At 42.0% G+C, this 26,430-nt stretch overlaps 1 protein-coding gene across 5 annotated transcripts in view; it reads right to left on the bottom strand.

Moving 5' to 3' along the window:
• The window catches only part of DOCK9 (dedicator of cytokinesis 9), a 299,398-nt gene that overhangs the window by 78,431 nt on the left and 194,537 nt on the right, over window positions 1-26,430 (bottom strand). For all 5 annotated transcript variants that reach the window (XM_023218031.2, XM_023218032.2, XM_023218035.2 and 2 more), the window contains exons 16-27: window positions 19,300-19,379; window positions 19,028-19,215; window positions 18,821-18,886; window positions 17,484-17,576; window positions 16,656-16,779; window positions 15,914-16,035; window positions 14,777-14,863; window positions 14,018-14,107; window positions 12,871-12,986; window positions 12,534-12,603; window positions 11,526-11,651; window positions 10,866-10,937 (exon numbers count right to left, since the gene is read on the bottom strand). In XM_023218031.2, the coding sequence (XP_023073799.1) occupies window positions 10,866-10,937; window positions 11,526-11,651; window positions 12,534-12,603; window positions 12,871-12,986; window positions 14,018-14,107; window positions 14,777-14,863; window positions 15,914-16,035; window positions 16,656-16,779; window positions 17,484-17,576; window positions 18,821-18,886; window positions 19,028-19,215; window positions 19,300-19,379 (1,234 nt within the window). The remainder of the gene's footprint in view (window positions 1-10,865; window positions 10,938-11,525; window positions 11,652-12,533; window positions 12,604-12,870; window positions 12,987-14,017; window positions 14,108-14,776; window positions 14,864-15,913; window positions 16,036-16,655; window positions 16,780-17,483; window positions 17,577-18,820; window positions 18,887-19,027; window positions 19,216-19,299; window positions 19,380-26,430) is intronic.

Raw genomic sequence — 26,430 nt, 5'->3', positions numbered from 1 at the left:
CAAGTGTTCAAACACTTCAAATAAGTGCTGTGGATTAAAACTGGAACCTCAAACTTCAGTGTAATAAAGATCACCTAAAAAATGTTTGTAAAAAGGTGGAGATTCTGCATCCATTCCCAAAGATTCTGAGTCAGGAGCCTGGCAGGGGGTGCAGGGAGAAGGGGCAAGAACCTGCATTTTTACTGAGCATCTTTGATGATTCTGGTGCCTGTACCTCTCAGATATCTCTTTAGAAAGCACTGGCTTACATTTAAGCTCCAAATATTCAAACTGAAAATACACATTTTGATGACTGTGCATGATTAGTTTAAACTGCTTGGCAGCAGTCTTCTTACAATCAACTTTACACAGTAATCTTTCCCCAACAGGAACCTACAAAATTACTCAGATTACTGAGCAATTAGCTAACACTTAAATATATCTTCTACATGTCAGACACTGTACTACATATTTGTATGAAATTTTTCATTCAATTCTTGTAGTACTCCTATAAGTTTAATTCTCATTTGTTAAAGGGGTCAGAGAGGTTAGGTACATGTGTCCTTAGTCACACAACTAACAACAACGATTCAGACCCAGGTCTACCATGGAATCCAAAACTTGGGCACTTTCTGTTACATGAAGCCGCACTCCCCCGTGTCTATAAATAGAATAATTTAATGAGAGTCTGAAGTAGGAAGGATGCTCCATTACATTGATCCATTCATGCATTTAATTATAACAGCCGCAAGAGGGGGTATTTTCATCCCCATTTTACAGACCGGAAAACTGAGGCTTAGAGTGCTCACTAAAAAGTACTAATTGATCTTTAATAAAACTGTTCTTGTCTTCCCCCTTTTAGTAACAGAACAGTAACGGTTTTACAGGGGCACACGGCTGCCCAGCCAGACTACATTTTCCAGTCTAACTTACCACTAGGTATGAGCCACATGACCAAATTATGGAAGGGATGCATGCCTTGTTCAGGCCATGCTCCTAAAAGGAGCCGCTGGCCTCCCTCGTTCCTTCCTGTGCCACTGCCTGGACTGCGCTGTGGCGGTGAGCCAGCTTCTCAGCCATGTGGATGAGGTTAACATCGCAGGCTGGATAACTGCATTGGAGGAACTTGAGTCACTGAACAACCGTGGGGAACTAACTGCCCTGCTCTCCAAACTGCCTACCAGCTCATGATTGTCCAAGACAGAAATGAACCTTCTGTCAAATTTAAACCACTAGTATTACGGCCTGTTTTAGAGCACCAAACCAATGTCCCAATGTCAAACAAACAGTATTTTCTAAAACTGGGAACTGGAACCTAGACATTTCTGACATGACAGCAGGGATTATCTTATGCATTAAATGCCAGAACCTATTAGGAATATTTGAAATACCAGCTTTATAACAATTTCAATTCTCAAACCAATAACGAGGAAATGTTTATAAACCTACATAGCGTCAAGAATCCAGTGAGGAAAGGATCAGTAATAAAAATGTGAAGTTCACCAACTTTAAAAAACAGAATGGCAAAATGTGAAATTCCAAAGAGATTTTGTTGCATATGTGCGACCAATAACTCTATATCCTGAGATGACAGTGTCAATAGATGACCAATTTCCAAGACTGCAGGCAAGGCCAACTCTAACCCCAGGCATGACTGCTAGCTACCCGAGCTGGCTGCTCCTGAAAAAGAGGTATCCCAAGAAATGCTTGAGGCCTTCACAATGGGGCTGAGTCAATGGCTGCTAAAACCAGGAAAAGCAGGCGGAGAACTCTATCATGGACAGGTTGAGTGGGCACCATGTAAACCTATTAATCAACATTATTATAACTAAAAGTAGAACAGCTGGGCATATATGCCTCCTGATGTGATGCAATAGTAACATCTATGAGGTATTCTTGCCGGAAAAAAAAAAAAATCAAACCTGAATCAAATTAAGTCTCTAGATCCAACCACAAGTTCACAGGGAACACAGGGGACAGAGAACCATGTATGTAACACGGTGAGGCTACCATCAGCCAAATCTAAACTGTGGGACATTCTGCTGGACACATGACCCACTTCTTCAACAAATATGTTGCCAAAAAAAAAAAAAAAAAGTCCAAACAGATGAAAAGAGAACAGTTTAAGAATCAAAGAAACTTCAGAAACACAGCAACTAATGCAATGTGTGAACTTTGTTTAGATACGGAAGCAGACAAACCCAACTACAGAATGACATTTTCGAGACACCTGGGGAAAACTGAAGATAGACTGGGTGTTAGATGATAATAAAGAAGTTTTGCTAATTTTGTGTGGTGTGATAATGTTGGTGGTTATATCTTTTTTAAGGCGTATCTGTTAGAGATGACATGCTAAAGTGTCTAAGATGGAGTGAGACAATATCTGGGAACGGCTTTCAAAACACTATAAGGTAAAAATGTGAGGGTGGGTATGTATCAAGCAAGGGCAGTAGAACACTGGCAAGTGGGGAGGCCAATCCTTCTCCTTCTGCACTTATTAGAAAATATAGTAAAATGTTTGTATTAAAAAGAAAGAACACATGGAGAAGAATGATGGATAATTTACATACCAACCCATCATTAGTGTTGTTCAGTGACTAGGCAATGACAACTCATGCCTTTGAAGGCTGAAATGAAGTTCTCCCTGCAGAGGCAAATAGCTGTTGTGAAGAGTCCTAATTGGCAATAAAACAGACTAAAGCCTTTTTACGAGGTGTGATACACATTTCTAAAGACCTAAGCAATAGAATGTTTTTATGGAGATTACTGCAAACTGAAATAGAAGAGGAAAATCTAAGATGATGCTCAGGTAGTGAATACCCGATAGGGGCCTGGAGAAGAGGATGCTGAGACACTAGGGACTTCTCAGCCAAACCAAGCCCAACTCCCTGCCATGTCCTGCTGGAGGATCTCTTGCCATGCGCTGTGCTGTACCGCAGCATCTCTTTCCGTCCTGGCACCATCTGACAGGTGCTGCCTGTGTGGGGTCAGCCTGCCCAGCACATGTCCTCACAAGATCAGCCTCTCCAGTCACATGCTAGGTGCCATGCCCCTATCCTCTGCAAGCCACACTTCTGTGCTGCCCACTGGCTGCTCAGCGCTTACCAACTGACCCCTTGACTGAACGGGATCTCTCTGAAGACCCACACCCAGCCTGGCCGTGGAGGCCCCCGTGGACGCTGCGGTTAACAGTCAGACCTTGGCAGAGGCCTAGGATGGGCTACTCCCTGCCCTGCAGGGCATCTGCTCTCCCACAGCCGTGCTGCCCAATCATTGCTTCACGGGTGAGGACTTCGGAATGGTCTTCAAATGTTCACTTCTTTGTTCTGCACCATGTTCTTCCACTTTCTGGGGTGGTTCAGAGGCCTCTCCTCTATGGGCTATTTTACTGCTTTCCAAGGTAAATAAGACTTTTAATTAAGAAACTTCCTCTTTGTGGCTTAGCAAACAACAAAAGTAATAGGGCTGAGAAGAAATTTACCAATGACATTTCCCTGCATTCTGGTTACTCCCCTTTATCAAGATCCCTATGTTATTTCCTCTTTCTCTCATTTTCTTCTACAACTTGTTTTTGTTTTGTTTTGTTTTTTGTGCTTTTTTGTTCTGTTTTGTTTTTGAGACAAGGTCTCAGTCTGTCACCCAGGCTGGAGTGCAGTGGCACAATCACAGCTCACTGTAGCCTCATCCTCCTGGGCTCAAGCGATCCTCTCACCTCAGTCTCCTGAGCAGCTGGGTAACAGGCGTGTCACCATGCCCAGCTAATTTTGTTCACCTTTTGCAGAGGTGAGGTCTCACTATGTTGCTCAGGCTGGTCTTGAACTCCTGGGCTCAAGCGATTCTCTCAGCTGGGCCTCCCAAGTGCTGGAATTACAGATGTGAGCCATTGCGCCTAGTCTACAAACTCCATTCTCCCTACCTCCTCATCATTTTCACTCCCAAAGATCAGCATGTTTACCTCACTCTGCCCTGCTGACACAATGAGAATGGCACCTCATATCTTCAGTTGCAGGTAACATAATTAACTCCTGGCCCCACCACTATGCTGTGGAATCTACAGCTGCATTTGTAACAAGGCCACCCGTGCCTCCATGCCTCACATGGCTGCTCCCTGTCAGTGACTAAGGATGGCAAGGAAGCTGCAGCAGGCTTGTTGCTGGGGGATGTGGGACCCCATGATGACTGAGGAGGAGGCTTGAGGCCTCTCCAGTGCCTTGCTCACCTCTCTTACTTAGAGTTCCACTGTGGACCAAGACGCTTCCTTCCTTCTCTCTCTACTTAACATTAGGTCACACACACACTTTTCCCCAGAGAAAAGCTTAGGCTTATGATTTCAGCAGATTGGTACTCACAAATCTATTTTTTTAGTTCTGTCTGTTCTCTTCCCTGTCCAAGGCTGAACCTTCACCTGCCAATGGAAATGTGTTTGGCTGTGCCTCGGCCCCTTGTGGAACAATGGCTGGTGACTTCCCAGTATCTGTTCTCTCTTCCCTCTCATGGTAATAGAACCTCAACTTTTAACTAGGTTCATGGATACCCAAAGTAAAGACTACATTTACCAGCATCCCTTGCAGCTAGGTACAGGCATGGCTAACTCTAGCCAACACAATAGCAGTGGCAGTGATGTGGCAGTGCAACTTCTGGGTCATATCCTTAAAGGGAAAGGTGCATCTTCCCCTCCCTACTGGCTCCAGCATGGATGTGGTGGTGAACCCAGTTAGATCAAAAGGACTCCAGGGGGCAAACAAGATGGAGGCCTCTCATAACTGTGGAACAGAAGCCTCTTATGAGCTTGGGTTTTTCAAGTAAAAAGAAATAAACTTTTACTTTCCTGTTTAACTCCCTGTTACTTCAGGTCTCTGTCATAGCCACTGAACCCACAGCCCTAAGCACATCCCAAGCCGAACTCATAACCTTGCATCTTCCCTGGTAAACCAAGTCCTCTACTCTACTGCCTCTCTTAAAAGCTCCTTCTTCTATGATCTCACGCTGAATATCTAGGTAGCCTTTCTTCCCCCACTCAAATCTGACCTTACTGTGCTCTGTTTTGTTTGAGTTAGATTTACTGAGGTACAATTTACACACCATAAAATTCCAACTTGGAAAGTGTACAGTTTGATGAGTCTTGACAAGTGAATACAACTGTAACTATCACCACAGTCAAGAAGAAAAAGTACATCTGTTGTCCCCATCCCCACCTCCAGTCCTGGGCAACCACCGGGCTGCTCTGTGCTCTGTAGTTTTCCTTTTTCCATAACGTCATATGCAGGATATGGACCCAAATGGTATGCAGTCTTTTGGGTCTAACTTCTTTCAGTTCACAGAATGCTTCTGAGATCTAACCATGCTATTGCACGACTCACTACTTTGTGCCATTTTATTACTAAGTAGTGTTCTATTGTGTGGAGTTACCACAATTTGTCTATACATTTACCAGCTGATGGACAATTGGGTTGTTTCCAGTTTTTGATTATTATGAATAAAGCTACTGTGGACATTTTCATTTAGGCCTTTACATGGATACATCTTTCATTCCTCTTCAGCAGGTATTTAGAGGTGGCACTGCAGGGCTGAATGAACGGTTCTGTCTGAATAATCTCCCTTACTTATTCATAATGCTCTCTATCCTCATCCCCAATCCCACCTGATCCCCCCAATGCCAGATCTTCATCAGCATCACCATAAAATGCCATTTCATATTATTGCAGTTAGAGAGCTAAAAAAAATGAATAAGTCAAAATTTAAAACGTCTGCTGAATCCGTTCCATATGTTATTTATACTTCAGGGGATAAGCAGACATTGATATGAAAGTTTCTAAGCCTCTCTGCTAATCTTTATACTCTCTGTCATCTTGCCACTCCTACTAAAGAACCTACTCTGCCTCTCTAGGTCTCTACCAATTCGTCTGCTGCTTGGCTGCACAGCTCCCCATAATCTCGTCTTTGTTTCTGAGCTAATCTTGTTTTTTAATCTTTCCCCTCTAATCTCAATCTATCCAGCCTGAACTCTGCCTCAGAGGCCTTACCTGGGCCTGAGCTATTTCCTCTGCCTGGTACTCATTCTCCTATCCCTAGATTGTGGTATTCTGCAAGGCCCAGGTAAAGTTCCACCCTGTATCCCCACCTAAATCTATCATTCTTGAAGCTCACATATACACCTTCCTGCACTCTGCTCTAAATGTTCCAAGCTGAATGTCTTCTTTCTCCAATGACTAGGTCAGCTTCAAGGTTAAGGGTTCACTCTCAACTCCATTTGCATTTTTTCTCAATGCTTTGGATATTACAAACAACTGTTCAAAACACTCGAGGGTGACGTCTGCATATTAACATTCTACCTAGCACCTTCGTATAGCGTTTACAAATTTGGTTAAGGGGAAGTCCAAACAGTCCATTTAGAGTACGAGCCATACCCTCCTTCTTTCACTTTATTCTTTTCTTGTTCAATTAAGCTAGAAAATTGTCGGAGGTTAAACAAGCAACACTTAAGGGCATATATTCACCCCACCCTATGCTAGGTTTTCCAATCTCCTTTCTTCCAGTATACCTGTGGAATGCCAGCAATGTGCTTCACTCCGTGTGGGAGGAAAGGAAATGCGAAAGGAGTCTGCTGAAATTACAGCTGCTAAATATACACGGTGGAAAAGAAATACCGACAAACTGTTGATCATAGGGGCAGAGAGTGGGGAGAGGACTCCTCCACAGACCTTGATGATGGCTGCTTTACATTTTTCTCAAATGTCACCTGTAACTTCCAAGCACATGTCACCTATGAAACTAGAGTCTGGCACAGTCATACACAATCCATCCATACTCTGCAGGTCCATCTGCTGTAGTAAGAAAATTACTTATTTTAGATGCTAGTTCCAAGGGGCTCTGATTCACACCCTTCCTCAGTAATGTAACAATGTAGAGTTTGGTTGGTTGGGGACAAGAAGGTGGCCACTTCCACCTTCAGCAGGAGTGCGGCACTGGAAGTAAGCATACGCTGTGCCATGTCCCTCCATGTAAATATGCATTGAATGGACTCACTCGACTACCACCGAGAAGGACACAAATTGTACACTGAAAGCATCAGCTTAATACACAATATGCATGTGTAGATATCCCTGGGTAGAACACTTTAATCGGCACTGAAAGCATTATCTGGCTGTTATGAATCCAGGGCCCAGGTGCTCCTACAACACTGGTGTGTGCCTCGTCATGGCACTTTAAGAAAGACTCCCCTGGCTGGGCACGGTTGCTCACACTTGTAATCCCAGCACTTTAGGAGGCCAAGGTGGGTGGATCACCTGAAGCCAGGAGTTTGAGACCAGCCTGGCCAACATGGTGAAACCCTGTCTCTATTAAAAACATAAAATTAGCTGGGCGTGGTGACACATGCCTGTAATCTCAGCTACTTGGGAGGCTAAGGCAGGAGAAACGCTTGAACCCAGGAGGTGGAGGTTGCAGTGAGCCCAGATTGCACCACAGCACACCAGCCTGGGCAACAAGACCAAAAAATATTAAGGTCAGAAAAAATTAATAATTGTGGCCTAAAAATATTAAAAACCCTAAGGGGGATGAGATCAAAGTTTTGGAAATCACAAATGGTATAGGAATGGCGAATATTCATAAATTCAGAAGACTAAAACAAGGAATTAGGACATAAAATGCTTCAGATGTAAATAAGACAGATGCAAAACCAACTAATTCAAACACAAAACTCATTACTCTTAAGATATGAGACACACTGAATGAAGGCTTTAGGAAAATGTCAGAGGAGTTCTCAGCTCAACAGTGTGTGATGAGGAGAAAGAACAGCAGGGTGGCTGCAGGGCCAGGGAAGCAGAGGCCAGAGGGGAGGGCTCTCAAAGCGAAAATACTGAACCCTCCAAGGTGGTAAGCAGGTGTTTGTGAATCTCTTTTTATAGTAAATTATGTTACGGTTAAGCTTTCTCCTTTGGGATACCAGTGTTTCCTCTTAAGCACTTTAAAAAAAAACTCTCTGAATATTGTTTTAGGGCCAAGATGTAATTAACTCAGAGAAAAGGTTGTGCATGGTAGCATTTGAGTGGTTTGTGTTAAGTTCCAAAAACAAACCATTTCCCAGAGCAGGGGTGTTGACCAATCATGTTAAAAGGCCGGAAATGGCAGCACCCCTAGGAGAGACCCATTGGGACTCTGCCACAAGTTCTTGGCTCTGCTCCGTTGTGTGACCCTGGGCAGGTCACTTCACAGTCTACACTTCTGTCTCTACCTCTGTGAGGCAGGGGAGGAGCTGGAACAGAAGATACGTTTCAGGTCATTAAAGAGCTATGGTTTACGTTGACATCTTGAGAACAAACATATGCAAGCAAATTGCTTTACTTATTTTCTAATGCAATTCTCAGAAAGGTGTCATTGGCGCTTGATTTTGAATATCTTTCTTGTGAGTATTTCTGGAAGTGTTCATGACCTCCTTGACCATGTCTCACGTGGTCTTCCTTGCAGTCATAAGGCAGAAAAGCCTTATGTTCACATAGTTCCCTGAACTGTGGTGCTAGGTCTCAAGCTTTCACCAACACAACTCTCTCCACCTAGTCCTCATTCTCCTTCTTCACCTAGCCAACTCCTGTTTGCTCATCAGACCCCACTGCAACGGACGCCTCTTCCAGGTGGTCTTCCCAGATTCCCCACACTCCTGAGCACGTTGTGCCTATCTCTTCAGAGCACTCGTCATGAGGTAGGGCAGCCGCTGTACACTTTCCCACCTGAACTCCTCGAGAGCACAAATGATGATGCATTGAACTCCGTAATCCTTGGCGCCGCAAACATAGTAGGGGCTCAATGAATAGTTGTGGAATGAATTGGTTATATTTTGAATATAATCAAGTTACCACTGCTTTGAAGGGATGACATTTATTTAGAGCCAAAAATAATAAAAAATCCACTGGCGCCTTGTTATAGGCTGAACTGTGCCCCCCTCAAATTCATGTGTTGAAGTCCTAACCCCTAATACTTCCGAATATGACTGCACTTTGGGCTGAGGTTTTAAAAGAGCTGATAAAGGTAACGTGAGGTCATTAGGGTGGTTCTTAATCCAGTATGACTAGTGTCCGCATAAGAAGAGATTAGGACACAGACACACACAGAAGGCGGCATCTACAAGCCAAGGAGAGGGGCCACAGAAGAAACCAGCCACATGCACAGCTTGACCCAGGACTTTCAGCATCTCAATTGTTATAAAATAAATTTCTATTGTTTAAGCCACCCAGTCTGTGGTACTTTATTATGGCAACCTTAGCAAATGAACACAGGCTATAATCCTATTCTGTATATAACATAAAAACATATATATAATTTACTATTATTACCAGTTTTAAGTGTACAGTTCAGTGGTAATAAACACATTCATAATCTTTTTCCCCCCCATCACCTCCTCCCTTTCTTTCCCAGTCTCTGGTAACCACCAATCTATCTTCATCCAATCCACTTTTTTAGCTCCCACATATCAGTGAGACAACATTTTTTAACAGAAAAGTAATATATCTACATGATGTGTGTGTCTGTGTGCATGTGCACACACACTTAGCCGCGTACTGCCAAGCAGACAATCTGCTAGATTTTTCCTTGGCAGGCTGCTCTGGCATGATTTAGATGGAGCATTTCTCCACAGAAGGCAGGGCCCACTTCCATCTGGCATCTTCCTATGCACTAAAATCAGAAGCTTTAAACTGGATCCAAAAGAGAGAGAGAAGAGAGAAAAGAAAAGGAGAAACCACCTGGCCAGGCCCAGTGTCTCCTTTATGGAAGGAAAAGGAGGGCTTTAGGTCTGAACCATCAGCCTTCTGCCAGCAAAATCTAGCATGCTTTCCAAGGCTTCCTCGGAGAGCCCAGATTCCTTGTGCAGGAGACCTAGATTCTGCCCCTCCCTCCCTATCCCCTCTCCTGCCTACGAAGATTGCAGCACAAGTGTTCATTGTGAGACAGCGCCCAGCACCACCCGCTCCCTGCACAAGCTCCTTCTGTAATACTTCAACCGGACTCTGCCTCCAAACAGCGACACTACTTCACTGTCACAAGAACAACTCCAGGACTCTGCAGGTCTCAGAGGAGCCCTGGAAACTTCAAAATGAGAAAGTGACATTGCCACTTCTGTTTACTGCATTGGAACTTTATAGAAACTTACCTACCTTGAGCCTCAGAGAGCCTGAGGTGGCCAACCACACCTCAATGGGCACCAGTCCCAACACAAGACCAGTCATCTCAGGGCTGAGCCCAGTGGGAACCAGAGAAAGCAGGGGAGACCCACGGTCAGAAAGGAACACACATCCAGGCTTCACCACAAGGGGACGCTGGGGCAGGGAAGAAATTTGAGGCTGTGCATTTGCCCCAACGAGATGGATGATCTCAGAGTCTATTGATTGATTGGTTTTGGAGAACATTAGATTGGTGAGATACTCCCATCTAAGACCCTGATAAATGTCTACGATGGTCCAGACACTTAATAAATGCTGGGTAACGACACTTTAAATTTATGCTGCAACCACAATTTACATTTCAACAAACGTGAAGATTTCTAAGCTAGTCAAAGGAAAAGACATATTTTTCTTTGGGTTAATAACTAAGTGATTTCAGGAATACAGCTTTGGGGCCAGACTGGACTCAAACCCTGGCTGCTCCACTCACTGGTAGCATGACCTTGAGCAAGTAACTCAAGCATGCTGGCCTCAGTTTCCCCATCTATAAAATAGGTAAGAACAGTACTTCCCTCACAGGGCTGCTATGAAGCTAAAATGATTTATTACTTGTAAAGCACTTAGAACAGTCCTGTAACTGGCACAGAGAAAGCATGAAGAAACGTTAGCTACAAACCAACGAAAGAGATTTTTTTTCCCCTAAGAACACAAGCTTCACTTGAAGTAACATACCTTAACTTTGGAGTTCTCTATCAAATGCTGAGCCATGGATTTGATCAGTACATCAAAGAAAAACCATGAATACTAAAAGAAAAAAGAACAGGACCCAGTAAGAACAACAAATTAGTAGGTGAGACGTGAACTCTCTCAGGCTGACAATGTTACTGACACAAAGCAGGTGTGACCCTAAAACACAGCTGCACCTCTTGGGACATTATGATCAGAGCCAAGAGGAGAACGGCAGATGTCTTCTGCCTGCACAAGTTCAGCAACAAAGAGCTGCGTCCTGCCGGGAAACTGGACGCCTGTGCTCAGCGTGGCACAACCAGCAGGGGGCTCTGTGGGGTTACGGGTGTCGTCTTTCCCCTTTACTGACCTCTGCTTGGTGACACCTGTCGTTAGTATCTCTAAGTCAGTGACCTTCATCATTGATTTGAACATAATGACTATTAATCCTCAGGAGCCAATAAAACTCTGAACACAGTGATGCTTTGCAGCTTTTCTCTCAAGACACAATCAGAAAAGTTGGTATCAGAGAACAAACTCTGCTACCCCTTTTTAGGGGGTGGTGATTGTCTCTAAGAGCACTCAGACAGGCTGTATTGATCAGGCTGTGGGGTGAATTCCTGTTAATCAGTTTCAATCGGAGCCACACTGACTCTCCTGACATACCTTCAGTAGTTTGTTGCTGGTGAGGAAATCAGCGGAAGGCTTGAGAATCGTGGTCATGGATTTGGTCAGTTCTTCATGCACTGTCTTGTATTCGGAGGCAACGTATGGCTCAGCCTTATACGCGTACTTTGAAGAAAAGAGAAAGAGACTTTAATGCACTGGCTCTCCAAGGTGGGCTGAAAGCTTGAGAGACTCCCAAGAATGGAAATCAGGGACTGAGGGACAATCTCATTTGTGGGAGAGGAAGGTTTGGATACAAAGATGGGAAGGGTGAGTGTCATGCGATAAAAAGGAGTCCAGGATGTCTTCAAGAAACTATGTGAGTCATCCGACCCAGTCACATCAGTGACCAGCCAGCCCGTAACTCCACCGGTGCCAGGGACTTCAAGGAATGTGTGGCACAGCAATAGATGACTGATATCCTCAAGGACCAGAACTTTACTTGTAAAATTATCGCATAGTTGTAATTTACAAAGGTATTTAATACTAAACAGAATATGTGCAACTGTTTAGAATAGTAACTGCCACTCTACTTACTGGATGTCATATATAAATAAATAACTTGTTGATGTTTATCCTAACAACATCTCTTGCTGTCCCACAGAGTCATCTGATTTGACCGTAGCCAGAGCTAACCTTCCTATCTGGGAGAAGCGGTTTTGCTGGAAATTTTAGGTGGAAAAAAAAAAATGAAGACAACTAACTTTACCAGAGGCCTAGGCAAGAACAACTTAAAATTCTTCTTTAAACTCCTGCACTGAGTCATATTATTTGGAAAACCCATTAAAAGAAATGTAATTGAAGGAATGGAATTAAGTAAATTAATGAATGGCTGCTCCCTCTTTGTACCTCCCCTATTCAGGTACAAGTGTTGGCTATGAGGAATAGAAGAGAAAACATAAGTTACAAGTACTTCCCCAAATAACCAGGCTTGTGAAAAAATAAGTCCTTAGAAGGAAAATTGGAGAGCCACAGATGTAAGTGATCAGAACAGTGTGTTTTACATACCTTAACATATGACCTCAAGTGGCTCTCTAATCCTTCCTCATGGCACTGGGCAACCACATGAATAATGACCCTACACACCACAGGAGTGAATAAAGCAATGAATATGTAAAAATGGAAACATTTCATTATTATCACAGCAGTAGTAGAACAGTGATGATGCTATTGGCACTTAGGAAACAAGGAGACAAGGAATTAGATGGGGTCCTTACATACGAGATCAAAGACATTTCTTAAATATAATGTTCAGCACATAGTAGCATCCCAGCTAAGTATGACTGTGCTCCAGATGTGGACAGACTGGAAGTGAGGAAAAGCATCCATCCGTCCACCTCCTTACCGAGTCACGTTAACCGCGACTTCTTCCTGCGTGGCTCTGGTGAGGACTCGGAACAGCTGGTTTAGGATAGTGGGCAAGAAGGCGATCATCACGTGGCCTTCCATCGCGTGCAGACTCTATGGACACAGAATGGCACAGTTCATGTTATCCCTCTAAAAGTAAACCAGTCCAAAGTCATTTCCACTCTGTTCCAAATAAGGATGGAAGAACTCCCTCTAAAACAAAGGGAAGGCTGTGGTGGGCAGAATGTCCCCAGAGGCGTCTGTGTCTTAGTCCACCTGTGAAGACGTCACATGGCCCAGAGGAGGTAAGGCTGCTAGTCGGGCCTCATGATAGGGATTATCCAGGTGGGCCCATGAAATTGCAAAAGGCCATAAACTGGATGAGGGAGGCAGAAGGGGATAGGAGTCAGAGGCAGCTGGGATGGAGGAAGCAGGGTCAGAGAGACGCTGTGCAGCTGTCTTTGAGATGGAGGGAGGGGCCGCAAGCAATCACATATAAAAACTTCATTGTTTTTGTGGATATGTATTCCATTTTCCTTCTTAAACCAAACAAATTTCTATCCCATTTCTCACATTTCTTGTTTTGTCCCCATGCCCTTTTAGCTATTTCCCCTTTCCAAAATGCTCCCCACAACCACGTTCTGGATGAAGCTCCCCTAGACAAACCCTGCCTGGCTCTTGCTGCTTAGACACTCCAGGAACCCCTTGCACAAAGCTGGGACTGGTTCTGTGCATTATTTCTTTGTTTGACTTGTCTGCCTAGCATGCAGTCACCAAGTTTATAGTATCTCCTACAATGAACTAGAAGTTCCCTAAGGGTGAGGACTGAAGTCGCTGCTTCTGTGCCCATCGTTGTGCTTGGTACCCAGGGAGGTCCGTCTCAAGTGAGGGGTTTTCCATGCATGAGAAACAGTATGTTTTAGAGATCCTGCCTTGAGCAAAGGATACATGGGCCTAGGACACAAGCAGGAGTAGTGCCGTTCCTAGGTCCACTCCTTGCCACTATCTAAACCTCATAGAAGCTACTGATGTGAGACATCCAGGTAAGAGCTTCCAAGGGGTGAGAACAACACTCACCACTAAAGAGAAAGCCCAGCCTACACCAAACTCATTCAAAAGGGGATATTGAGAAAGCCATCTAATACCTTAAGGTACTTTACAAGTTCATTTCCTAAGGCTTGGGCTCCAGATTCGGTTTTCTGACAGTACTGGAAAAAATTATGTAAATGCTGATCCTGCAGTGGGGAAAAAGGAAAAGGAGGAGAAAGTCTATTAGTATACATTCTGTGGAAATACAAGCATTTGTTTCTTGCAGCATGCTTTTTTGTTGTTGTTGTTGTTGTTGCTGCTGTTTTTTAGAGACAGAGTCTTCCTCTGTTGCCCTGGCTGGGGTGCAGTTGCACGACCATGGCTCACTGCAGCCTTGACCTCCCAGCCTCCTGCAATCCCCCCACCTTAGCCTCCTAGGTAGCTGGACTACAGGCACACATCACCATGCCTGGCTAATTTTTGTATTTTTGCAGAGACAAGGTTTTGCCATGTTGGCCAGGCTGTTCTCAAACCCCTAGGCTCAAGTGATCTGCCCACCTTGGCCCCCCAAAATGCAGGGATTACAGGTGTGAGCCACTGTGCCCAGCTTCATCTTATTAAGACTAAAAACTGATCATGTACAAATAATAACATCAAGAAGATCCTCCCACAAAAGAGCAAATCTGTTGGAAAATGATGCTTGTTCTAGTCATTTATATGAATATATACGAGCACCTCAGTTGTACTTTCTTTAGAAAAAGACCTATAGAGTAAAAAAATAGTACTATAACACATTAGGATTTTTTTCTTCTTGCAAAATGGTGCAAACTTAGTCACAGAGCAGCCACTGCTAATTTTATTGAAGGAGCACATACCTGAGTATACACTGTAGAAACCAGATGAGTGGAAATTTTCAGCAGTGGCTTGCCTCCATCTACCCATTTAATTTCCGGACCATAATGCTAAAAAAAATATGGAGGGAACAATATCTCTACAGATTAGTTATTTTGGCTCTAACATGATTATCAATGAGGGTAATGACGAGGGACTGAAAGAGGGCTCAGAGAACTTTAGTGACTTGGCAACTGTGCCGGGCCCACAGCAGGAATGCAGATGATACACATTTCTGCCCCCTTTCCTCCCCCAAAGTACAATGCTTTTATCGTTTCTGTTTCTTGCAGCTGTGTGAGTTATTGTTCATTTGAGAGGAAAAGAATCCTACTATACCAGTATCTGAACCCAACTTGAGCTCAGGATTCTGAAGGAGACAGTAAAAGGTGCCAGATAAAGCAAACAGCACAATATGCAGGCCTGGCATGGGCAAAGGGTCAATCGTCTGCTCACACTAACTTCAACTTTTGAAACCTCAGTTTTTCGGTCATGCTCAATTATACAAGTTATTCTTCTTTGGGAAAATGTAACTATTTGTCTATAATATGAACTCAAATTTGGCATTATTTAAATGCAGACAAACATAAAAAGAACAGGCTTTATTTAAGCATGCTATAAAGCTGCCATCTATAAAATTTAAGAAGGCTAAAAAGAATGCACAGCCAACAAAGCAATTGAAGAAATCTGGGGAAAATTAGGCTTTCACGAATAAGAAAGGTTTCAGAATGTGCAACCACGTGGGTGAGAGATTTGGCAAACTTGACTTACTTTAAGCTGGAGGAAAATTCCTAATAGTTTGCATGACCCTAAGAACTCATCTTTATTTGAGCATGGCCAGTTGGCAGAGACAGACCTTATCCCAAATCTCCAAGTCTCTATTTCTCTGCTGAGACACCACTAGTTCAGGGCTTACAAAATGCCCAAACTGTAATTCTGACATTGCGGTAGCTGCCAACAGCACTGTCTTCAATTGGCCAAAGTTTACTTGAAAATGAATAACTAAAATCAAAATGGTGGAAGAGTAAAAATACTGTGTGCTTTTTGTGTGTTATTGTTGTTGTAGTTGTTCTTTAATGTTTTCTGAAGAAACTGGGATGAACCGATCCTAAAATGTGACATACCCTGCCCATTCCAAGCTCCTGGTAGCCAAGGTAGCCTGAAGGAAGGTTCGCTGAGACCGGGATGTGCTGCTCGCTCGTCACCACCCTTCCGTCTTTCAGGAGGGGAAGCCAGGAGTAGCCAACTGTTGAAAACAGAACAACGACAACAACAAAATACTGTTGGTGTATGAAAACTTATGAAAGAAAGCCAATGTAAAACTCTCTGATTTTTAAGAACTTTTCATATCAATTAGAGTAAGAAATTTAAAAGGCCCTAAATGTAATCTCTGCAGAACATTGTCTACAATGTACTTAGGCCTCTTTGAGGTTAGAACTCTACAATCTTCTTTTATAAAAATGTACATATGCAGGCTGGGCATGGTGGCTCACACCTGTAATCCCAGCACTTTGGGAGGCAGAGGTGGGCAGATTGCTTGAGCTCACGAGTTCAAGACCAGCCTGGGCAACATGGCGAAATCCCGTCTCTACAAAAAAATACAAAAATTAGCCAAGGGGCAGTGGTGCATGCCTGTAGTCCCAGCTATTCGGGAGGCTGAGGTGGGAGGACAGCTTGAGCTCAAAAATTAAAAAAACAAAAAAAAAAAAATTACATATGCAACCCAGACATGCTACATATCCGTTACCTACAAAATTCATCTAAAGATCCCTTTGCAAACACATGGAAATTCAGAATTCTAATACAATTTAAGAACCTAATGTTTCAATTATTTAAAATCAAAGGAATGGTGAACCCCCCCACAACCTTGGGTTTCAACGACATCCCTCTTCTTCGTGCTTCCTTTACTTGAGTTGTCACAGCTGACATGGAAGAATGTGAGCAACAGGTGGTGCTTTTCATGCAGCTGAGTGGGCAACTCTATTTTAATCTGCAAGGAAGACAAAATAACAACCGAATATTCTAAAAACACAGAAATTCTCAGTGGAAGCAGAGACACTATGTGTTACCCAATGCACAAACGTGCACTTGTTCTCCGAGCGGATATTAACATTTGCACTCAAAGATACTGAGACTATAAATTATGCCAAGCAAGAAATGAATCCTGAATTCACCACTCAGAAACAGGAAGAGAGTTGATGGCATTTCTAGAAAGAATTGGAAAACACATGATAGTAACTACTACGCTAAGTTACCACAGCCAAGGCATTATGAAGAACCAGGATAGAACATTCCAAAGTAGCATGCATACAGCGGTTTCAATGATTTACATTACAATTTTATGTAAACAAATCCAATGATAAGAAAGAAAGATTCTCAGGTCCAACAAATGTAACTAAAGTATGAATTTGAAAGGAAATAAACCCGAATATTAATTGTGGTAGTGATAGTGGGATTATGACTTTTTCTTTTCTGTATTACTGCATTTTCCAAGTTTCTATTTTTTTAATAATGAAAATGTTACTTTTACCATCAGAAAAAAATATATAAAAGAAATACTTCAACATGCAGTTCTATCTCTGTAATTTCAGGGTAATATGCAGCTTCTCTTGAATTTTGCTTTACCAGGCAAATACATTAAAGTTTCCCTTAAAAACTGGTCAAATTGGGTTTTCCCTTGAATACATCACTTACCTCATCATAAAATTCTGGGTTTTGGTGATGGTGTAAAACTGCAGCAAAGGCGCTTCTTGTGAACACTGGCCCGCCAGGTCTGCCATAAATGCACTAAAATAAGAGTTACCAAAGGGAAACATCAGGGTTCAACTGAGTAAGAAATTAAACTCGGATATATTGTAAAGGAGGAAGCATTCCTATGGCATAGACTTAACATTGCTACTTCTGCCAGACCCCAGGCCTGTGATCCCTGGACTGCTGGGTCCTGCCCACCTTCCAGCTTGCTTCAAAGCCCACCTGCCTGCTCCCCGTCCTGCCCTTCCAGGTCACAGCCCTGGATGACACCTTGCTCACTGTTCCCTTTCACATTTCCACACCTTTTCTTATGCAATTCTTCCGTTCAAATAACCTTTGCTTCTGTGTGCATAAAGAAAATGTTCAAGCGTTCTTCAAGAAATTGTCAACTCCTTCTATGTGTCCCCTCAGCATTTTTCTGTATTAATTTCCAGTTTTGTCCAAAACTCCATTTTGTACCATCTGTGCACCAAGATCTTTTTCTCCACGGCTGTTTTTCCCACTAGACTGAATTTCTTGAGGACAGAAACTATATTATATATATATTATACATACATATATATATATATATATATTTTTTTTTTTTACATCTTTGTCTCCTTCTCCTCTTAGGAAGTCACTTTCACATAGTAACAGTAAAACAATTTGGGTTATGGAGGCAGATTGCCTGAGTTTCAATCTTGGTTCCACTAATGTTTTACCCTAGGCAATAAATTCTGCACTACTCCCCTCACCTGAAAAATATGGATAATAATAATACTTAATTCATCAAAAGACTGTTATGAGAACCAAAATAGTTAAACACACACTAGAGCAGTGCCTGAAGTACAAACAGCTTTCAATAAACGTTACCTATAATCTACTGCTGTGATTATTACTATACTGTAGTAAACATTTAATAAAGATCATCGATTGTTGATCAGTTATTATTATTTCTATCATCAACATTATTCATATCATAATTCATAGCACCGACAGTATGAGCACTTGGCTCATAGTAGGTGGACAGTAAGTGTTTGCTGAATTGAGTATGTATAAGAAACTTTCATCCTTAAAGAGAATAAAAAACCAGTCAATTAGGAGCAAGAACCTAAATATTCCATATTCGTTAAGATTCAGCATATATGTTTATACATTGTAACATTATCTATTTTTGATTTGTATCAATTAAAATGTGCTAAATTGTTTTAGTTGTATGGTATCACGAAAGTGCATTTTGAAAATGGAAAAATCAGAATATGTAGGTGAACATACATTTAAAAAAAAAAAAAAAAACAAACCTTAAGGGGCTGAGAGTCTTCCTCATCTGAATCTTTGAATTCAATGCAAATTGCAATATTTCTAGCCTGCAGCAATAGTTAAACAAAACAGAATAAGAAAAAAAACCCAGAAAGTCAGACTATGTAAGTATTTATAAAAGAACATGGGAAGCTGAATCTAAAGGGAGGGTTTGACATCAAGAACGAAACCCCCACCTTCACACTCACCTTGGCAAAAGACTTCTGACTGTCATATTTCAAGTACTTAGGATAAACGTAAAGGTGATTGGTGTAGATGGTGTAAGGCTGAGTGTGTTTTGGTATGCAGGGCACAAATTCCTCCACTTCAAACGTGATGGGAGTTTTACTGCAGGTTTCAAATTGTTTTGTGGGAATGTATGATGAATTAACATAATCTGAAAAGATATTCAAAATAATTCAAACTGAAGTAAAAACTAAACTAACAAAAATTCTGTCTATTATGTAGAACTGACACTTACTAGGGAAGTCTGAGGAAACATTATCAATTGTAATGTCTAGATTGCCTAAAATCACTGGGAGCTTAGCCATCTTCTCAGGTCTGCAAACAAAAGAAGAGAAAAATCAAACATTTGTAGGCTAACTCTAAAACCAACACTCTAGAGCAGCACTTCCAAGAGAAACATAAACCAAGCCATAAAAACAATTTTAAACATTCTGGTAGCCTCATGCAAAACGGCAAACAGGAACTAATAACATTAATTTTAATAATATACTTTATTCAACCAAATAGGTCCAAAATATTACCATTTCAGTATTTAATCAGTATAAAAAATGTGCACTCTAAGTCTTTAAAACCAGATGTGTATTACTGGTTTTATACTTAAAGCACATCTCAATTCAGACATCCTGTATTTCACAGGACAGCCACACATGGCTAGTGGCTGCGCACTGCACAGTACAGGTCTAGATAAAGAATATCAGCAAAACAGTTATAGCTCAAGTATTCCTGAACCACTCCAGCCTCACCATAAATATTTGGCTCATTTAGAATCATCACCATTTGGGGGAGCTAAGCTATGAGGATGCAAAGGCGTCAGAATGATACAATGAACTGTGGCGACTTGGGGAAAAGGGTGGGAGTGGGGTGAGGGATAAAAGACTACAATTGGGTACAGTGTACACCGCTCAAGTGATGGGTGCACCAAAATCACAGAAATCACCACTAAACAACTTATTCATGTAAGGAAACATCATCTGTTCTCCAAAAACCTATTGAAATAAAAAATAAAATAAAAAATACCATCACCACCATTAGGAACTAGAAATCATCTTAGGCTCCAGCGTCCAGCAAAATGCTGGGTACAGAGTCAAAGCTCACTGAAATTGTTGTATTAACATTTGTTCGTACTCAATGCAATATAGGAATCCCCTGTGACACTCCTGACAAGTGCTGCTACTGCCTCACCCTTCCTAGCGACAATGAGACCTCTGACCCAGCGGTTTTGACACTAGTCTGCTCTTCCTCATAGCAGGGTGAAATTCACCTCCCTGAAACTTCTACTCACCAAGGGGTTTAGTGATGTTCCTCTGTCTTTCAGTCACCTATACCACACATTCTGAAGCCCTCTATTCTCACACTTATGTACCTTGCCCCAATGTCATTCTCTCCCAGAAGAACCTGCCATTTATATTACGGGGCCTGGAACTGCATAAATCTGGCCAGTGTGGGTGCACAGCTGGGTGCACAGTGCCTGTCTGGTTTTTTACAATATACCTGTCTACTAACACAGCCCCAAAGCTATTACTTTTAGGTAGCCATACCATTCTAGTGACTCACTGGAAATTTAGTCACCTAAAATCCCTACATCTTTTTTCACATGCTTATTTCTTTGTCCTTTATTTATATAATTATATTTTTGGACCTCAGAAGAGAATTTAATTTTTGTCTTGCCGAAATTTCATCGTATTATGTTTGAGCTATTTCTAGTTTATCAAAGTCCTCCTAGATCCAGATTCTAACATCTACTGCATTAGATATTCCTAATAGCTTTATGCCACAAAAATATTTAATCAGGATTTTATAGTCTCATAAAAATCATTGATAAAGATATTGCACAGAATATTGCCAAGAACAGGCTCCTTCCCAAGTCTCTGGAGGCCCGTTTCCAGACTGACACTAGCTCATTAATCACCCTCCCTAGCATCTGGTTTTTCCAGCAGTTGAACAACTGCCCACTCACATGTGCAGTGCTTCTGTGACTCGTTCACAGGCTACTACGGCACCCACACGTGGTAAATACATTCTGCTGAAGCCTTTGCACTCCTCTACTACACCAGCTTAGCAGCGCAGTTACAAAGAGAGAAGAAATGCGGTTAGGATGCCTAGTTCAACACAACGTGACTTAGTCCTAGGAAACAGAATGCCGCCTCACCGTCCTTCCTAAGCCACCTGTTTCAGATTTCCTTTAGAACGTTGCCAAGGTTCACCAAAGCACAGGGACTGGCAGATTCAGCATTTGGTTTTGTTCCCATTTTTGACAAGTTTCTACCTCCTATTTTGCAAATTCCTTGGACATGACTGTTGTCTATTAAGCAGCCTCACGCATCACTCCTCAGTACAACTTGGAATATTTTTCACCTGAATTAGGACTTCCCTAAAATTTCTAAATTCCTGCATCTTTAAGACTAGACACGATGTTGAGAAGATCCATCGTGGCCCATCGCCAGCTCTAAGTTGTTAAATCTCTTTCTCCCAGGGTCCCTCCCTCTCATTTCCACTTGTCTTCTGTTTACACCTGAGTTTAAACGAACAGTTCCTGAAAGAGGTAATGGTCAGGAAGGTAAGTCAATGATTTTTCACACGATCTGCCTTCTGTTGAAAAGATTTCTGGCCAAGAGCTCTCCGGGTACAGCCGAGCACTCCCCTGCAGTTTGCCCCTGTGCCTGCGGTGTGAGCTGCTTCACGCACACAAGATCCTTTTCTTCTGGTGGGAGGAGGGGCAGCAGCCTTCCCTCAAGGGTCAGTCATTTCCTGAGAGCTTTCCACTGACCGTCTCCCAAGGTCTGGGCACTCTCCTATGATGATATCTTGTGGGAGCCTCTTTCAGCTTCACACAGAGCTCTTCAGGGGTGTCAACCTTCAGACCAGGGGTTTTATGACGGTATCGATTTTCTTGACATACAGTGTCTTGCTCACCTCTTCACTGGAGCAATTCAACACCACAACACATCACAAGACCCTGCACTCCCCAAATTTTAGAGACACCTATGAAATTGTATCTGCTTCAAGTTAGAAATATTCTGTTTATTACAAACTATATTTGAAATGTAAGTAAGTATGCAAGGGTAACGGATTTCACCCCTCCTAATTATTTCCAACTATGAATAAACAGGCATCTTCGTCACCATTTTTAACATCACTCCAACATCCTCCACATATAAATTTTTGAGAGAGATGGAATACAATTAAAATATGTTTCTAAGCAACATGTTTTAATTAAACCATCTTTACTGGAAATCTTCCTATAATGTATTGTATACTTCTGTGCCTAACTATAGTTATTTCTTATTCTAATTTCCTCCCTCTGCTGAGAGATTTTACTTCTAGTTGCTGCTTCTGTAAAGGCATTCTTTCCATGTGTTTCCAAGCACATTTCTGAGTTTAGTTCCATATTATGTAGCACATGTACTTTTAAAAGTTTTTTTTTTTTTTTTTTGGCAGCTTTAAGTTTTCAAAAACCCAATCTTAAACCCATTTCAGAAGTTTACGGTTTTTGTTGAATCTGGTTTATTAGACATCAAACACTCACAGGCAGTAAAGATTTTACTGCCTTTTTATGCATTTCCAAAGTGGTGGTGTGGGCATGTTACACAAAGTGAATTATTTCATGACTGAGAATAGTTTTGGTCTTTTTGCTTTGTTTTGCTAAAGAGTACCTATATTCTTTGCAAAATTTATAAAATAATACTTCAACATGAAAACTCATCTTAAAATTACACGAATTAAATAAGCATGCAATACGGACACTTGCAGGATGCCTGGCCTCTGGGAACGGCTCCTGTCTGTGTGTGAACATAGAAGTGAGGCTCAAACTCTCTCTTAGGAAAATTTTCCCTTCCCACTGCCCGTCCATTCCTGCTGACTCAACAATTCCCACAGAGGAAAGGAGAATGGTATCACCAACTAGCAGTCCTCCCATGCCGGCAGATTTAGGGTCCTTATCTAAGTGTTTCTGCAGCCTGGTCCTCCCTTCCTGACTTCCGGTATTGGCTCATTAAAATGATCAGCTGGCAATACAGGTGTGTTTGGACTGCTGTTGGTGGTGAGTTTAATCTTCTAACTATGTTTTGGGGAAGGAAATATTCCCTAAAAGCTTTGGTGTCACTTAAAAAAAAAAAAAAAAAAACTATATATGATTGAAAGAAATTTGAGATATTTTTGTTTAAATAAAAATCACTGAATTTATGTCTATGAAGAAAATTCAATAAGCATTTATCAAGTGGTTAGGATGTACTGCAATGTGTGTACTCAGGACCATGGAGGAATGCAAACAAGATATGATTTCTCTCCTCAAGAAGCCAAAAGTCCAGTAGATACTGTAAGCTACTTAACGGCATATGAGGGCAATTACTTTCACAGAGTGTGTACGAACCACTACCAGAAGGCAGAGTATCTAGATCTAACGAGAAGGAATAAGGGATGATATCAGTATTCACAGTGGAAGAAATCACCTTAATGCCTTTTGCATTTATTCCCCACCATGGTTTTAGGGGGCAGGGGCCATTATTATCCACCCTTAGAAAGAAGAGGAGGCTCAGGCAAAGAAGCCAAGTAACTGCCTCCAGGTCTCCCAGCATGGAAGTGAGCTACAGACTGGGCTTTGAAAGATGAGTAGAGTTCCCTCAGAGAGACATAGGAAAAGGGGAGGTGTGTATGCTGTGTGTGTTTGTGATTTATGTGCTGCTTGAAGAGGCAAGAAGGGGACACAATTTGGACAGAGAGAAAAGCATGGCAGAGGGAAGTCCACAGTGAGTTTAGACAAAGTCAAGCAGCCCTACTTGGCTTGAGTGCAGTGTAACCAGAGCAAAATAGGGGTAAAGCTGTAAAACTTGGATGCAAAGAAAATGAGTGTACAAATAAACATAGATACATTAAGTTGCGTATGCAAAACCTTAGGAGTATTATTACCTAAACTATCCAACGTACTACCATTGAAAAGGTCTACATTTTAAAGAAAACATCCTATTTTTATACTTTGCCTTCATGCCTTCACATTTCCTGCAGAAGTTAGAAAATATAAGATACCATCTTATCCAGGAGATACCACCATAAACAAATCAAATCGAAAATACTAAGTCTCTCTTCTTATAAAATGTCAGCAGTATCATCTATCTGACAGAATTGCTTTCTTACTAAATCTTGGAACATATCCCTGGGTAATTATTGCAAGGGAAAAAGAAAAGTGGCTTATGAGCTTTGGCAGCTGTTTTGTAAAGACTGAGACAGTGTGAAGAAATTTTTCTCATGCATTATTAAATAAGATTTTGAGATGATCATGAGGGTAGCAACAATAGCTTTGGATCCAAGCTGGTGCCCAGGCCACTGACATGAGATTATTTCCTGTAAAAAATAAAGAGGAAAGAAAAATAGCAATGCAAAGTTTCTTTAAAAATGAAAAAGGACTCCTCCACTGCCCCTAACTCTGCTGTGAAGAATGCGGGGAGTGGGCACCAACGTTTCCTTGGATACTGATTGAGGAGAGTGGCCTCAGTCATCCCGCCGCGTCTTCTCTGCTGTCAGCATTGGATCCCTGTTTTCAGGTTTCTCGGTCTTTAACTGGCCACCTGGAGCACACTCTTCACACCAATGCCCTCCCGCTGAGCACACGCATGAAGAAATGGTGTGCAGAAGAGAAGTCACACTTGGTTTTCCCTGTGTTCTCTGCTGCCGGGCCATGGGCTTTCTGCTCTGATCACTTTCAGATTCGTGGCCATTCGTGGCCCCACTCCCCAGCCTCCACTGAAGACAGGACCATGAGCAGGGGCTGCCCCTCAGGAGCTGCCACTGTGGGGAAGTGTCAGGCTAATCAGCCTAGGAAGTAACTTCTGAGACAGGGCTGCAACCTCCATCAATATAAAAAACTTTGTTCTTTGTTTTGTCTGAATATAAAAGTGTTAGTGTTTTTTTTTTTTTAAAGTTCATATAAAAATGACAGAATGCTATAAAGTGGAAGGTGAAATATCATCCATCAACCCATCCCTCAGAGATAACCATGATTATTTGGCATATATCCTAAATAGCTATTTTTATGCCTGTCATTCCATCTAGACAACTACTTGCTTATCCATTTCTTTCATTTACATACAAAAGAAATACATGGTATTTTCTTTCAAAAAATGTAGTCACACAGATATATTTTTCTTCCTTAATAATGTAGTGTATTCACTTTCCTAAGTCCACACAGACCTACCTTTGGTTATTAAGAGTTGCATAGTAGTTGAGTGAAAGAAAATATTGAAATCTATCCAACTAAAGGTGACTGGGTTTTGAAAACATTAGTAAGAATGAAATTTTCTTGAAACTCAAAAAATGACAATAATTACAATATGATAATATAGTATGTATGATAATCTATTACCCACTACCAACAGAGAAGATTTTTTAAAGATTCTAACTGTGGCTTATAGGCATAATTCTGAAAAATCAGAAACACATTAAAAGTCAAAAAATGGCCAGGCGTGGTGGCTCACACCTGTAATCCTAGCACTTTGGGAGGCTGAGGCAGGTGGATTGCCTGAAGTCAGGAGTTTGAGACCAGCCTAGGCAACATGGTGAAACCTCATCTCTACTAAAATACAAAAAAAAAAAAAAAAAAAATTAGCCGGGTGTGGTGGGGGTGCTTGTAGTCCCAGCTACTTGGGAGGCTGAGGCAGGAGAATTGCTTGAACCCGGGAGGCAGAGGTTGCAGTGAGCCAAGATAGTGCCACTGCACTCCAGCCTGGCGACACAGCAAGACTCCATCTCGGAAAAAAAAAAAAAAAAGTCAAAAAATGGGGGAAGAGTTAAACAATCTATGGTCTATCTCAAGGGACTATTATAATACTTATGCATTAAAAATGATGTCTATAAAAATGTGTATATCACACTTTCAGAAAATACTTGAGCTATGCAGAGAAATATCACATATTTGGTATGATCATAGCTACATAAGATAAACTAAAATAAAATGTAAAGAAATAAAATGTAAACAAAATGTTCCCAACTGGGAGCGGTGGCTCATGCCTGTAATCTCAGCACTTTGGGAGGCCCAGGCGGGTGGATCACCTGAGGTTGGGAGTTCGAGACCAGCCTGACCAACATGGAGAAACCCCATCTCTACTAAAAATACAAAATTAGCTAGGCGTGGTGGCACATACCTATAATCCCAGCTACCAGGGAGGCAGGAGAATTGCTTGAACCTGAAAGGCGGAGGTTGCGGTGAGCCGAGATCGGGCCACTGCACTCCAGCCTGGGCAACAAGAGTGAAACTCTGTCTCAAAAAAAAAAAAAAAAAAAAAAAAAAAAAAAAACTGTTCCCCTCTAGGCTGGGGGCAGTGGTTCAAGCCTGTAATCCCAGCACTTTAGGAGGCCGAGGCGGGCAGATCGCAAG

The sequence above is a fragment of the Piliocolobus tephrosceles genome, chromosome X, assembly GCF_002776525.5.
Source record: "Piliocolobus tephrosceles isolate RC106 chromosome X, ASM277652v3, whole genome shotgun sequence".
Taxonomy (NCBI): Eukaryota; Metazoa; Chordata; class Mammalia; order Primates; family Cercopithecidae; genus Piliocolobus; species Piliocolobus tephrosceles.
Note: the sequence above shows the minus strand (reverse complement) of the source record. Positions and strands in the feature narration are given on the sequence as shown.